We start from the raw sequence: 16,659 nt of genomic DNA on the forward strand, positions 1-16,659 counted from the left end.
ACAATTTACCTTACTGGTTTAGGAGAATTTTCTGATTGCCTAGATAGTATCAAACTTGCCAGAATGTAGACAGTAAATGCTTCACTAAATCTGAATATAATGAAAAAAAAATCATCTAAAAATGCCTTGCATTTAAAACTATATATTCTTCAATACTATATCTAAAAAGGTTGTAGCATAAAAAGGCAGCATGGTTTTGTGACAAGTACCCAAGATCTGTTATGAGAAGACTTCAGTTTGAATATTGACTCTGACCCTTACTAGCTCTTCCACTTTAGATAAGTCATTTAACCTCTCTCTGAGAGTCCATTTCTTCTTATTCTACAAAAGGGCGGGGCAGGGGTGGGATGGGATAATATCTAGCCTACCTGTTGTAAGAACCAGTGAGATTTTTTTAAAAAGTAAGGTGCTTCATGAGGTTTTACTGCTTTACAAATATTAATGCTTAAAAACACTACTTAATAATGACAGAAATAAACTACATATGCAGTAGTTTCTCAAAAGTGAGCATTTTTGCTGTATGGCTATTACCACTTACAGATTTAAGCTATAAACCTAATTTAAGCTTAACCCTATTTCTGAAAACTGTATCTACATTGTAGAAACTCGACAAGTTGATAAAATGTATGCTGACACTTATATAAAAACCCTTTCAGTCCTATCAAGAGCAAAATCCCACATTTAAGCTGCTTCTTAACTTACGTTTATATCCGTATGGTATATGAGGACACATAAAGCTGGCAAAATCTGAGGAAAGAAGATAAACAATAATTAACATTAGTTAATAAATATGTCGAAAAATAAACAACTTTGACATAAAAAGCAGGTAAATAAGGTTTGTAGAGCGAGAAAGACAATGTTAAATTTGTCTGAAAATCTTTTAGGAAAAAGAAAATCTGATAAATTCAATCTAAAAAAACCAAAAACATATTTCAAATGTTAAACTGAAATATGTTCAATTAACAAGTTAAAACATGCGAATAAATCTGGTAGAAGTTAATGTACCTTAAAATAAAAACATTTGTTTTTAATAAGCTTCTTTATGACATAAAATGTCAAGTGGAAAAAAAGGAGATGCAAGTATACAGTTACAGCTATTTAAGAAAAGCTACACTTAAAACTGCCATAATTGTCTCACTTACCTGCTTAAAGTAAAAATACGATTTTATTTAATAAGCTACTTAAGCCAAATTAAAGTTTTCAACTCAGTTTTAGTCAAGAAAATTCGAACCAGTACAAAGTACAAAGCTTTGCTTGTTGAATTCAGGCCCCTGAGGTCTCTTTTTAAAATCTGGGTGAAACGGAGCAGGGGGGTGGTAGGAAATCACACAAAATACCTTTGCACAGCAACAAAAAGTAGCAGGTGCTACAGAAAGATGTCCATTTTAAAGATACACAGTTGCCTAAGTGTGGTGGCTCACGCTTGTAATCCCACCACTTTGGGAAGGCGAGGTGGATGGACTGCTTGATGCCAGGAGTTCAAGACCAGCCTGGCCAACATGGTGAAAACCCAACTCTACTAAAAATACAAAAATTAGCCTGGCATGGTGGCACATGCCTGAGACATGAGAATCGCTTGTACTCGGGAGGTGGAGGTTGCAGTGGGCAAAGATTGTGCCACTGCACTCCAGCCTGGGAAATATAGCGAGACTGTCTCAAAAAAAAGAAAAAAAAAAAAGAGATAATACAGTCAACAGTGAATAAAGGTTATGTAGGGTTTTTTAAATAATGCAAAGTACTCGGATCTGTTTACGTATCAAACGTAAATAAAAAAGTTTTTGCTTTAACTAGTAGATTTAACAAAAGATATGTCAATTTTTTTTTTTTTTTTTTGAGACAGAGTCTCGCTCTGTCGCCCAGGCTGGAGTGCAATGGCACGATCTCTGCTCACTGTAAGCTCCACCTCCCGGGTTCACGCCATTCTCTTGCCTCAGCCTCCCGAGAAGCGGGGACTACAGGTGCCCGACACCACGCCCGGCTAATTTTTTTTCCATTTTTAGTAGAGACAGAGTTTCACCATGTTCGCCAGGATGGTCTCGATCTCCTGACCTCGTGATCCACCCGCCTCGTCCTCCCAAAGTGCTGGGATTACAGGCATGAGCCACCACGCCCGGCCAATATGTCACATTTTTAATAACTCCAATTTTATCAGAAATAAATTGGAATTAAGCTGGGGGTGGTGGCTTACGCCTGTAATCCCAGCACTTTGGGATTGGAGTTAGGCCAGGGGCGGTGGCTGACGCCTGTAATCTCAGCGCTTTGGGAGGGTGAAGTGAGCAGATCACTTCAGGTCAGGAGTTCAAGACCAGCCTAGCCAACACAGTGAAACCCCATCTCTATTGAAAATACAAAAACTAGCCGGGTGTGGTGGTGCTGGCCTGTAATCCCAGCTACTCAGGAGGCTGAGGCAGAAGACTTGCTTGAACCCAGGAGGCGGAGGCTGCAGTGAGCTGAGATCACGCCACTGCACTCCAGCCTGGCAACAGAACAAGAATGTCTCAAAAAAAGAAGAAGAAAAAAAATCAATTGGACTTAAAGCAAACTCATTCAAGAACATTTGCATGTAAGTATACTAGTTTTGCCTGTAGCAACCCCCTTTTATAGCTTTAAACCAACAATGCAATACAGTAATAAAACTTTGAGATTGTTTTCCTTTTGTATTTTTCTCTCTGAATTTTTTATATTTTCTTTTTATGAAGATAATCAATTAAAAAATAAGCATAGGATGAATGGACCTTCTTTTAGTTAGACACTCAACTTTTATTTCATAGGGGTCAGTAACTAAATACAGTATGTTACTTTAAAAATCTCACACCGGGTGTGGTGGCTCACGCCTGTAATCCCAGCACTTTGGGAGGACGAGGCAGGCGGATCACGAGGTCAGGAGATCGAGACCATCCTGGCTAACATGGTGAAACCCTGTCTCTACTAAAAATACAAAAAAATTAGCCAGGCGTGGTGGCGGGCACCTGTAGTCCCAGCTTCTCAGGAGGCTGAGGCAGGAGAATGGCATGAACTTGGGAGGTGGAGCTTGCCGTGAGCCAAGATCACGCCACTGCACTCCAGCCTGGGCAACAGAGCAAGATTCCGTCTCAAAAAAAAAAACCCAAAAAAAACTCACACCTGCAATGAAATCAGTATATGTGTTATTCTGTCCCCTGTAAATGAATTCCTGAAGTACAAACATAGGGAAAATATACCATCTGGCCTTTACAATTCTTCATTTACCTCCTGAACTGTCTCCATAGGCGGTGGGGGATCCTTATTCCTGCAGAGATTGACAATGACCCATGTGACGTTCCGAAGGAAGGTGATGGGAATGGAGGGATTGATGAAGGACAGAAGAGGTTTGACAACTCCCAGTGATATGACATAATCTCTACATTGAGGACCATCACCTACAGAAATGAAAATTGTATTTAAAAAAAACTTACATTCAGGATGAGAAAGTCTGAAATGTATGCAATGGCTCATGTGGGAACACTGACGTTCTATGTTTCCTCACCATTAGTCAAAGGCATCAAATGTTGTTTCTCCAGATTTTGATTTGGGGAACATAAATTTAACCTACCAATGCTAACAGCAAATTGTATATCCTTTTCAAAGAGTATCATCTTAAGTTAGTACTTATGAAGCAAGAAGAGAGTCAACCCACATTAAATTCAGAGGAAACATAGTATGTAATGGCTATGCCAATGTAGGAAAAAAGTTAATTTAGATTCTTAACAGGATTCCTTTCAAACCACTTACCTATAATGTTTCCCAAAGCCCATACTGCTTGTTCACAAACATTCTGATGTGGTGAATGAAGAAGTCTCAGAAAAAGAGGTACTGCATCTGTTATAAAGAAAAACTAATATTTATACTAGCAACATGTTGAAGAGTTTATAGATTTCAGATCAAAGAAATTGATCAAATACAGAGCCCGGCATATTGTAGCTGCCCAATTATAGTTTGCTGGAAGAACAAATGTGGCAAATATCTTTACCCTAAAAATAATCAATTTCAGTATTTTCCCCTAGTAATATTTAAGTAGTTTTTTTTTTTTTTTTGCTGTATCTGTGTATTACTCCTGGGTTCACATCATTCTGCCGCCTCAGCCTCCCAAGCAGCTGGGACTACAGGCGCCCGACACCACGCCCGGCTAATTTTGTTTTTGTAGTTTTAGTAGAGACAGGGTTTCACCGTGTTAGCAAGGATGGTCTCGATCTCCTAACCTCGTGATCCACCCGCCTTGGCCTCCCAAAGTGCTGGGATTACAGGGGTGAGCCATGGCGCCCGGCCTTTGTTTTTGAGACAGGGTCTCACTCTGTCGCCTAGGCTGGAATGCAGTGTGCAATCTCGGCTCACAGAAACCTCTGCCTCCTGGGCTCAAGCGAACCTCTTGCCTCTGTCTCCTGAATAGCTGGGGCTATAGGCACACGCGCCACCATGCAAAGCTAATTTTTTAATATTTTGTAGAGACACGATTTTGTCATGTCACCTAGGCTGTTCTTGAACTCCTGAACTCAAGTGATCTGCTTGCCTTAGCTTCCCAAAGTGCTGGGAGTAGAGGCATGAGCCATCTGTGGGTCTGGTGAGAATGGTATTCTCAATACATGATTCAATGTAACTTAGTGCCATATCACATGCTACTTAAAATCACCTTGATTACCACACCTAAAGTTAGCTAAGTGTTCCATACTATAAGAAACAACATACGTGGTGATATCTAGTACTTTTCTAAAGAGCTTGTGTCAGTTTCATTTAACAATAATTATTAGCCCACCTTGAGGAAAGTAAAATTTAAAATGTCATAAGCTAAAAGGCAGAAGCCATTCAGCATCCTGAAGATATCAGAAATGGAAATTTAAAATCCTGTTATCACAGCATGATGTCTACTCCAAAAGATAAAACTCTACTCTTCTTTTAGTAACCACAATTAAAATTTTTTCATGATAGATTAATAATGGCTATGAAAAAGATATTGGTCATCAAAAGTAACTTATAAAAGTCATCATTTAAAAAATATTACAAGATAAAATTTATTACAAAATTCTACTTCCTTGCCATCATTAAAAAATAAAAAGTTCAGACAATAAGGAATTTACTTACTAGACTGCACAACAGCTTGAGTCTGTGCAGAAGTTCCTGATGCTATGTTAGTTAATGCCCAAGCAGCTTCAAACTGTAATGAAGGACTGTAAAAAAAAACAGTAAAACATCTTTTTAGACACTAACTACCACTTAAATTCATGACTCTTAAGACTGATATGATATGGCTATCCTTTGCCTTGTCCTTGAATTTCACCTTGTTATAATCCAACTGCCTGCTAGCCATCTCTACTTTTGTTTTTGTTTTTTTGAGATGGAGTCTCGCTCTGTCACCCAGGCAGGAGATGCAGTGGCACATCTTGGCTCATTGCAATCTCCGCCTCTGGGGTTCAAGCAATTCTCGTCTCAGCCTCCCAAGTAGCTGGGATTAAGGTGCACACCATCACATCTGGCTCATTTTTGTACTTTCAGTAGAGATAGGGTTTCACTATGTTGGCCAGGCTGGTCCTGAATCCCTGACTTCAGGTGATCTGCCCACCTTGGCTTCCCAAAGTGCTGGGATTATAGGCAAGTGCCACTGCACACAGCAGCCATTTCTACTTTAAAAATCTCTTTGACCTCCAAAGCCAGTCACTATGAACCTGCTTCTTTATGTCCACTGGTATTATAACATTCAGCCAGTCATTATTTCCCTTGACTTTGACTTCCTCTCCAGACACATCTAATCAATATATCATGTCAATTTTACCTCTTAAACATTTCTTACATTTATATAATCACCCCTAATATCAAGTGCTAGTAGAGGCCCTAATCATCTCACTTTAACCACTATCACAGGCTCTAGGCTGGTCTTAAAGCTAGAACCCCATCTGTCTCCATTACACCATCTGCTTTACATACTAGGGATATTACAAGGCTGTATAATTTTGTTGAAAAAACAAGATCACTATATTTTTGAATAGTGATGGAAGACCTCACAAAGAAAGTGGCAACTGAACTAGCTTTTCAAAGATGCGTTTAAAAAGAAAGGCAGTGACAGCTGGAAATAAAAAAGGTATCATGCATGGAAGGATCATCATGTGTAGGAATGATAAGGATTAGATCAAGAGAGCTGAAACTAACTAAGAAGCAAATAACAGGGTGTTTGCGCATGTGTGTGTGTGTTTTAGGATGGGAGTGAGGAGTGTATTCCACAGATACGCTAAGGATGGGGCATTGCAAAGGGGAGGAAAGAAAATAATGTTCAAATAAATAGTATGCAGAATAGCTTAAAAAGGTTAAAGGCTGATGTAGGAGAGGCCTATTAAAAGACATATTGGGGTTTACACCTGTAGTCACAGTACTTTGGGAGGCTGAGGTGGGTGGATCGTTTGAGCCCAGGAGTTCGAAACCAGCCTGGGCAACACAGTGAGACCCCATCTTTACAAAAAATAAAAAATCAGCCAGATGTGGGTACACACCTGTAGTCCCAGCTACCTGGGAGGCTGGGCAGGGAAGGGGGGCGGGGAATTGCTTGAGCCTAGGAGTTTGAGGCTTCAATGAGCTGTGATTGTGTCACTGCACTTCAGTCTGGGTGACAGAGTGAAACCCTGTCTCAAAAAAGACATGAAGGAAAGACCTGTTAAAAAGAAATTATTGATATTAAGTTAGGATAGCTGAAAGAGTATAAATTCCCTTAAGTGGAATACCAAGGTTGGGGGGATTCAGTCAGCAAAAATTGAGATTAGACAAAGGTTAGGGAGTTCGAAAAGTCTATAAACAGGGAAGAGAGCAAGCAAGGTTGTTAGTATCAAAAGGTTAAAGAAGTCCAGGCACAGTGGTTCACTCCTGTAATCCCAGCACTTTGGGAGGCCAAGGCGGGTGGATCACCTGAGGTTGGGAGTTCGAAACCAGCTTGGCCAACACAGCAAAAACCGTCTCTACTAAAAATACAAAAATTAGCTGGATGTGATGGTGCATGCCTATAATCCCAGCTGCTCAGGAGGCTGAGGCAGGAGAATCCCTTGAATCTGGGAGGCGGAGGTTGCAGTGAGCCGAGATTGTGCCATTGCACTCCAGTCTCAGCGACAGAGCGAGATTCTGTCTCAAAAAAAAAAAAAAAAAAAAAGGTTAGAGATCCAAGAACGAAAGGTTTTAAGAAGAATAAATGTCAGACATACAGCAAACAGTGAGGATGGAATATATATACAGGTTAAAAAGATAGAACATATGAGAAAATGAAGTAGCAGAGAAGAACTATGAGGTGACTTTTAAAAGTTCATTAAAAATGTGTATTATGAAAAAACTCCATGGATTTCAATTTTTTTTGCACCAAAATAAACTTATACTAACTTCCTATATATGTCTGAACATGATCTAGTTTGAGGCACTAAGAGGGGTAAGGGGTAAGACATCAATTTGAAATGAGCCCCTAGGAGAAGAGCAACAGGAATCCTGCTAAAATTAAAGCAAAAACAAATATCAAATTTATGGTGAAGCTTGGGTGAAATAATGGTGAATTCACTGATGCACTTAAAAGTTTATGGGGAAAATGCCCCCAAAGAAATCAGCAGTTTACAAATGGTTAACTCCTTTCAACAAGGGACAAGTCGATGTTGAAGATGAAGTCCACAGTGGCAAACAACATCAATATCTGAGGAAAAAATTAATCTTGGTCGTGCCCTAATAGAGGATGATTGTTGATTAACAGCAGAAACAATTGCCAGTACCACAGACACCTTGATTGGTTCAGCTCACAGAATTATGACTGAAAAATTAAAGTAGAGCAAACTTTCCCCTTGATAGGTGTCAAAACCATTGTGCCCAGATAAGCTGTAGACAACAGCAGAGCATTCAATGAAAATTTTAAACCAGTGGGATCAAGGTCCTGAAGTATTTCTTCAAGGAATTGTAAGAGGAGATGAAACATGGCTTTCCCAGTATGATCCTGAAGACAAAGTAAAATCGAAGCAGGCCAGGCGCGGTGGCTTACGCCTGTAATCCCAGCACTTTGGGAGGCCGAGGCGGGCGGATCACGAGGTCAGGAGATCGAGACCATCCTAACACAGTGAAACTCCGTCTCTATCAAAAATACAAAAAATTAGCCAGGTGTGGTGGCAGGCGCTTGTAGTCCCAGCTACTCGGGAGGCTGAGGCAGAAGAATGGCCTGAACCCGGGACGCAGAGCTTACAGTGAGCCGAGATCGCGTCACCGTACTCCAGCCTGGGTGACAGAGCAAGACTCCGTCTCAAAAAAAAAAAAAAAAAAAAAAAAAAAATGAAGCAAAAGTGGACTGGTCAGGAGGAAAGCTAATGACTAAAAAGTTTTTGGGGATGCTCAAGGTATTATTCTTGTTGAGCTTCTAGAGGGTCAAAGAATGATAACATCTGCTTATTACGAGAGTGTTTTGAGAAAGTCAGCCAAAGCTTTAGCAGAAAAAAGCCTGGGAGAGCTTTACTAGAGAGTCTTTCTCCACCACAATGTTTCTGCTCATTCTTCTCATCAAACAAGAGCAATTTTGCAAGAGAATCAATAGGAAATCATTAGGTATGCACCTTACAGTTCTGATTTGGCATCTTGTGACTTCTTTTTGTTTCCTAATCTTAAAAAAACAAACTGTAAAGGCCATCTAGTTTTCTTCAGTTAATATCATGAAAAAGACTGCGCTGACATGGTTAAATTCCCAGGACCCTCAGTTCTTTAAGGATAGACAATGGCTGGTAGTATCACTTACAAAAGTGTCTTGACTTTGATGGAGCTTATGTTGAGAAATCAAGTTTATATATTTTATTATCTTTTGATTCCACTTTTCCACAAACTTTTAAAATTTCCCCTGTACATGAATTCTAGCAGAAGGTAGGAAATAAGATGGTATATCAGAAGCAGAGAAGAAGTAAAAAAACCAGTAAGACCAAAAACAGTAAGATAGTATATGTTGCCTCAGACTGGAAGGAGAAAGTTATTAAGCTGGTTAGGTGGTTTGGCAAAATACTGGGAATGAGGGACTCAAATGAGAAAATGGATAAATGTAAAAAATAAAATTATAAAGCCAGAGAAAGTCTTCCAAGATGTCATGTGGAAAAAAAGAAATAGAAAAAATGAATGAGTGCAATAACAAATGGACATTTATTATAAGCCTGACATTGTGCAGAGTGCTTTTTATGTATTATTTCCATTCCTTACTATCACCTAATTTTTATAGATGAGATATCTGAAGTTCAAAAGCCACTTAATTTTCATCAACAGCAAACCCTGGATTTGAACCATAGTCAATCTGGCTCCAAAGTATATGGCCTTTTATATTATAACACAACTTCCCATGACAAATCCATAAAGTCAGATCCAAATCACGGAAAATTTTCTGTTTTTGCTTTGGGTGGCGGTTACAGAGGTCTGTGTTTTATAATTATTCATTAAGCTGTATATATTTTAGCATATTTTTCTGTATTATATATGTTATGTTTCACAGACACACCCACACAAATGAGTCTATATATAAAAGGCTGGAAAGAAAAGAAAAAAAAAAAAAGAAGAGAAGTTGGCCACAAACAAGGGGCCCTAGGCCGGGCACAGTGGCTCACGCCTGTAATCTCCGCACTTTGGGAGGCCAAAGCAGGCGGATCACCTGAGGTCAAAAGTTCGAGACTAGCCTGGCCAACGTGGTGAAACCCCATCTCTACTAAAAATACAAAAATTAGCCACACGTATAATCCCAGCTACTCAAAGAGGCTGAGGCACGAGAATCGCTTGAACCCGGGGGGCGGACATTGCAGTGAGACAAGACTGCACCACTGCATGCTGCACTCTACCCTGGGTAACAGAGGGAGACTCTGTCTCCAAAAAAAAAAAAAAAAAGAAGTGGAGGGTCCTAAAGGTAGAAGTAGAGAGGACTTATTTTATTTATTTATTTATTTTTATCTATTTATTTTTTTGAGACAGAGTCTCACTCTGTCATCCAGGCTAGAGTGCAGGGGTGCCATCTCGGCTCACTGCAAGCTCCACCTCCCAGGTTCACACCATTCTCCTGCCTCAGCGTCCCAAGTAGCTGGGACTACAGGTGCCCGCCACCACCCCGGCTAATTTTTTTTTTGTATTTTTCAGTAGAGATGGGGTTTCACCGTGTTAGCCAGAATGGTCTTGATCTCCTGACCTCATGACCCCCCACCTCGGCCTCCCAAAGTGCTGGGATTACAGGTGTGAGCCATAGCGCGCGGCCGAATTTATTTTATTTTTGAGTCAGGGTTGCTCTATTACCCAGGCTGGAGTGCAATGGCATGATATTGGCTCATGGCAACCTCCACATTCCAGGCTCAGACGATCCTCCCACCTCAGCCTCCCAAGTAGATGGGACTACAGGCATGTGCCACAATGCCTGGCTAATTTTCGTAGGGTTTTTTGTTTGTTTGTTTGTTTTCCTTTTTCTTTTTTTGGTAGAGCTGGGATTTTGCCACATTGCCCAGGCTGGTCTCGAACTCCTGGACTCAAGCAATCCACCCACTCTGGCCTCCCAAAGTGCTGGGATTACAGGCCTGAGCTACCACCCCCGGCCAGAATTTATTTTTTTCAACAGCTAAAATAAAACTTACGTTTACTTAAATAAACACTGTTATAGAAAACAAACATGATAGTATTTTAAAAAGTGTTAAGGGCCTGGGGGTGGAGAATGGGAGAGGTTGTGGCACACAACGAAAGCAAATGGTATTTTTAAATACTAAAAACCCTTAGTGGCAACATTTATATACCACTATTCTTATCTAGCCAACTGAAAATTCCTTGAACAACATTTAGCAAAATATCCCAAGTTTCAGTCTAGATGCTCTTAAATGCAAAAAAAGCATTTGTTTTAATATATTTGGAGTTCAAACTTATATTCTCCCCAGTTAATCCAAATTAACGAAGTTTAAGGCACAGCACTGAGATATCACTAAACAAAAATGGAAATAGGACCAGTTCCTCAAAATATGACACTGAGTTTTACTTCTTCTCTTCTGGGTAACTATAACCTGTCCCCTTATTCTTAATTTGCAGACAAAAAGTCTGACAACTTATCATGGATGAAGTTCTGTTAAAGACAACACAGAGGATCAGTAATCAGGTGGAAGATTCCCAGGGTAAGAAAGAGCCACTTAGTTCTGGAAACCATTCACGTTGACTTAGTCACGAGGTTAATCTATATATAGACTCATAAGCAAAGAGTGACTCAAACATTATTTGGGTTGTTTTAAAATATTACTAATAAAAAATCCTAACAAAGACTATAAATATTTGAGATAAAGCAGGCAATAAACAGACAAAAATTTCCTAGAAAACATAGACATCCTTCAGAAACGAAAGCGAGAAGCGCTTCTAAATATGATCTGCTAAATATGATCACAGAATAAGAAAATTAAATTAAAATATATGACAACTATCATAAGCACAAAACCAAACTGACTCACTGGTTAAATAATAATCCAAACTTTTAAATTAACTGAAAAAAACTGAATAGGGAGTCAAATCCATACTTACTTATCATCCCTTTCTAGACATTTGACTAGAATTGGTAAAATCCCAGATTTTATTAAGTCATCAATCGGTGGATTTCTGTCACTGGATAACAGTTTTCTAGGAAAATAAATATAAGAAATTAATTGCTATAATTTTCAAACTGTGAAAAGAAATAACAACGTATTAACTTCTAGACCACCAGGTAACATGACTGAGGAATGACACAATTCTCTCTCTGGACAAAGTAGTATTTACCTTGCTGCCTGGACAGCACTCAATTGGACCACTGGGTTGTCACTTGTGGCATTCTGCAATACCAAATGTAAATTTCAGAAATGAAAAAAAAATCAATTTCAAAATACTTCAAAATGAGAATATTAAATTAATAACATACCTGCAATATAGCTTCTAGTGTTACATTTTGCTTAAAAAGAAAAAAAAAAACATAGTTCAGCAGAGTTTATTAGCAAAATCACATTCATTAAATAGTGTACCTGATAAAGTTAATATACTTATTATAAAGTTGGTGTTATATTAAAAATGAAGTTCTCACAGTTACTATAAAAATTATTTTAAAGTCACTATAAAAACATGGTAACTTACTGCTTTAAAATCAGCATCAACATCTGAATCTTCTAGACTTTCTTCTTGGGGAACATTTCTCTTTTTCAATAAGTGTTCATCTCTTTTGTTCTGAAAGGCAACCAATAAATGCTTAAGAAGTCATAAGGACTGCTGTTAATGAAAAATCCATTAAAACGACTTCAACTTTATTAGGCAATTATGAAACAAATACTGAACACATAAGGATAATATGAATTAAATGTGCATACTGCAAACCAATGACAAGGGTCACATTCTGGCTTTGGTAACAAAATTACCTGGCTTGCTTTTACACACATACTTCATTAAACACCCACTGTGGTTTTTTTTTTTTTTTTTTTTTGGAGACAAGAGTCTTACTCTGTCACCCAGTCTGGAGTGCAGTGGCACAATCTTAGCTCACTTCCAACCTCTGCTTCCCGGGTTCAGGTGATTCTCATGCCTCAACCTCCTGAGTAGCTGGGATTACAGTCGTGTGCCACCACACCTGGCTAATTTTTATATTTTTAGTAGAGATGCATTTTTGCCACGTTGGCCAGAATGATCTCAAACTCCTGGCCTCAAGTGATCTGCCTGCCTCCAGCTTCCCAAAGTGCTGGGATTATAGGCATGAGCACTGGCCAGCACCAACTGTTTTGGCCATGTTGGTGTGCCTCCTAATCTCTAGGAAAGATTTAAATTTGGAGATGCAATATTATTACAAAGTCTAGCAAATATATTTCAACTGGCATGCTAGTTTTCATTTACTTATGGCTAATGGTTACCTGCAGCAGTTTATTAAGAAACCACCTTAATGGGAAGAGCCCAATGCTCAAATGTTGAGGTTTGCATATGCTTGCTAGGTGTGGGGAGTAGGAAGAATTCATGAACATAAATGCTGCCTACCTGCCATCATCTCAGATTTAAACTCTTGCTATCTGGCTTTTACAAACAAAAATTCTCTATTAGCAAATCAATTTCCAAATTTCACTGAACTTCAATTGTTTGTTACGGTAACCTGTGCCATTTTACACATGTAGCTGTGAATAAATCACCGATTTTCTCTAAGTTTTTAGTTTTTCTATAGAATTAAAACAAGTTACATCAAGAGACCAAATAATGTCTAACATCCTTTTCAATTTAAAATTTCAAAAGGCATACTTCTAATGTTTGCTATATTTACAAGGTATTTCATTATAACAAAGTTACTGAAGAGACATTACTATTGATGTTAAAATTCAGATAAACTAGAAAATAAGATTCAGATACTTATTTCTATACGTATATAGAAACATGCTTATCCGCATGCCAATTTTTGTGCTGGGTATAAGCAAGCACAATTAAATAAACTGGTGTCTATATATGTCAATCAATAGTAGTTTACCAATTTCCACTTGTATAAGCATACTTCTTTAGTAACTTAACCAATGCTAAAATATTTTTAAATTAAAGCATCTCACATTATATAATCTCACATTATAAGCATCTCATTATATATATGTGTGTGTGTGTGTGTGTGTGTGTGTGTATATTCAAATCCATGCAGTGATATTTTACATGGTTTCAAGTGGCTTCCCACAGAATATTCATTAAAGTGGGAAAACTTGGCAGACAGCATTCTTGACCAAATGACAAAAGGTGTCACTATCAGTGAAGAACAAATCAACACTATGTGCCTCCTGGGGTCTGGTGTACTAATAAAACATAACTTCTGTGGTATTCCTAACATAAATAACCTGAGAAATGCCAGAAAAACCCAAGTCTGTCATTCTACCAAAAAAAAAATAGCCCTATATTCTTCAAAAATGTAGTCATGAAAGATAAAGACTGAGGAAGAGTTCCAGATTGAAGGAGACTAAAGAAACATGACAACTAAATGCCATGTCTGATCTTGGCTTGGATCTTGGATTTATAAAGGACATAACTGGGAACCATATGCAAAATCTAAATTGGTTCTATGGATTGAATGGCAGATTTTTACCTAAGTTAGTTTGACAAGTGTACTGTGCTTATAAAAACAGAAACTATCTGTTTTTATGAAATATAAGTTGTTGTATTAAGGGAATTAAAGCATGATGCTTGCAATTTAACTGGTTCAAGGAAAAAAATGTATACAAAGATAATAATGCAAATATGAAAAATGCTAGGGAACCTGGGTGCTGAGTGAAGGGTATATGATGTTTCTATACTATTCTCACAACTTTGAACTTCAAACTACAAATCTGAAATTGCATAAAATTAAAAAAAAATTACAGTTACACTCTATGGTTTGTAATATATATAGAAATGTTTAACATCTCTTGGATTTAATCCATTTAAAAAGTTTTAACAAAGTTTATTGACAAGTTAACCCCCAACCCCAAATGATTTTAACACTGATTCCGTTCTATTTTCATTCTTTGACTCTATTTTCCTCTTTTCCAGAGCTTGATCAATCAAGCTTCCAGAGGTCTTTAAGGAATCTTACTCCCTCTATTCCTCCTTTCCAAGTATTTCTGGAATAGAAGAAATATAAAGCATAAATACAACTAAAGTTGCCTACATATACAGATCTCCAATCTGGGGATAGCATTTTATCATTATATAGGATGTGTACTGTCTTTTTTGGTAGATACCCTTTATTGGGCAAGGCAACTCCTTTCTATTCCTAACTTGCTAATAACTTTTTTCTTTATAAGCCATGAATGAGTGCTTAATTTCATCAAATTGTGCTTCTTTCCATATATTGAAATGGATATTATGTTTCCACTTTCATCTGTAAATATGGTAAATTAAATGACTTTCTAATATTAAACTATCCCTGCAAGTCCTGGAAACTTTATTAGAATTTTTTTAAAAATATTCATTCCTGAAATCAATTTGTTAATATTTTATTTAGGATTTTTTTCCTCAATATTCCTAAGTGAAACTGGCTAAAAAGTATCTTTTCTCAGACTGTCTTGGTCTGTTGCTTGGGATCATGGTTTTGCTAGCTTCATAAAATGAGTTGGGAAGTGTTCCCTCTTTAACTTCTCTGAAATCATTTAATAAGGCTGGAATTATCTGTTCCTTCAATGTCTGCCAGAGTTCCACCTGTAAGACTACCTTTTCTTTTACAGGATGGTGAGAGAGGTTAAATTTTTAGCTGTATTAATTTGATTTTTTTTTTTTTTTTTTTTTTTTTTTTGAGAGAATTTTGCTCTCGTTTCCCAGGCTCGAGTGCGATGGTGCAATCTCGGCTCACCACAACCTCTACCTCCCGGGTTCAAATGATTCTCCTGCCTCAGCCTCCGAAGTAGCTGTTACAGGCATGAGCCACCACACCCGGCTAATTTTGTATTTTTAGTAGAGACAGGGTTTCTCCATGTTGGTCAGGCTGGTCTCGAACTCCTGACCTCAGGTGATCTGCCCACCTCAGCCTCTCAGAGTGCTGGGATTACAGGAGTGAGCCACCACGCCTAGCCTCTTTGATTTTTTTTTTTTTTTTTAAAGATCTATTCAGGTTATCTTCTTGAGTCAGCTGGGTAAATTAATTTTTTCTGCTAGGAAATTGCCTACTTCACATAAGTCTCCAAATTTATTTGCATAAGTTTTTTGTTTGCTTGTTTTTTGTTTTTGAGACAGAGTCTCACTCTGTCGTCCAGGATGGAGTACAGTGGCACGATCTTGGCTCACTGCAACCTCCGCCTCCCAGATTCAAGTGATTCTCCTGCCTCACAGCCTCATTAAGTAGCTGGGATTAAAGGCGAGCACCACCATGCCCGGCTCATTTTTGTATTTTTAGAAGAGACAGGGTTTCACCATGTTGTCCAGGCGGGTCTCGAACTCCTGGCCTCAAGTGATCCGCCTGCCTTGGCCTCCCAAAGTGGTGGGATTACAGGCGTGAGCCACTGCGCCTTGCCTATTTACGTAAGTCTGCTCATACTTAAATTGTAGGTTGTCTGCAAAAATGGCAGTAATTCCCCTTCCCATATCCAGTCCCGCACTGACTGTAGGCATGGTCGTGTGACTTACTTTGGCAATGGGACGTTAAGCAAACAGACTCGAAAAGTGCTTACACGTCAGGGACAGGTTCTCTTTTGCTACTTTTTTCCTGAAACCATCCTGTGAACACTGAGCCATGGAGAATGAGACTGCGTGGACAACAACCAAGTCCCAGCCAAGTTACCTGAGACCATGCTAGATCATCTAGTCACCAATCAACCCTGTGAGCTGACCAGAGACAATAAGGGAAGCCTGCAGAAAACAGCTGAACTGGCCTATGCCAGAAAACCCACTCCGCCAACCCATAAAACTGTTAGCTCAATAAAATGGCTATTGTTTTAAGGTACATAGTTTGGAGTGGTGTATTACGCAGCAAAAAACTAGCTGATGCACTCATGTTTTTAAATTTATGCTGTATTTAAATTAATATGACTTCTAAAATTCCTAGTATTTTGTTGTTGTTCCTTCTCTCTACTTGCTATAAATTTGTCTCCTGAATTACCACTTTAACTGTATTCTATAGGTTCTGACATGTAATAGTTTTCCTACTGTTCATTTTTAGGCATTCTTAGATTCCATTAAGATTTCTTTGATGCTCAATATATTCAATATATT

General features: G+C 38.5%; 1 protein-coding gene across 1 annotated transcript in view; it reads right to left on the bottom strand.

The window, feature by feature from the left end:
• KPNA3 (karyopherin subunit alpha 3) overlaps positions 1-16,659 on the bottom strand; it is a 1,032,760-nt gene that overhangs the window by 20,196 nt on the left and 995,905 nt on the right. Inside the window, exons 4-11 of the mRNA XM_050766319.1 lie at positions 12,103-12,192; positions 11,894-11,923; positions 11,755-11,807; positions 11,521-11,616; positions 5,095-5,180; positions 3,751-3,837; positions 3,229-3,398; positions 703-747 (exon numbers count right to left, since the gene is read on the bottom strand). Coding sequence (XP_050622276.1) covers positions 703-747; positions 3,229-3,398; positions 3,751-3,837; positions 5,095-5,180; positions 11,521-11,616; positions 11,755-11,807; positions 11,894-11,923; positions 12,103-12,192 — 657 coding nt within the window. The remainder of the gene's footprint in view (positions 1-702; positions 748-3,228; positions 3,399-3,750; positions 3,838-5,094; positions 5,181-11,520; positions 11,617-11,754; positions 11,808-11,893; positions 11,924-12,102; positions 12,193-16,659) is intronic.

Source organism: Macaca thibetana, chromosome 17, assembly GCF_024542745.1.
Source record: "Macaca thibetana thibetana isolate TM-01 chromosome 17, ASM2454274v1, whole genome shotgun sequence".
Taxonomy (NCBI): domain Eukaryota; kingdom Metazoa; phylum Chordata; class Mammalia; order Primates; family Cercopithecidae; genus Macaca; species Macaca thibetana.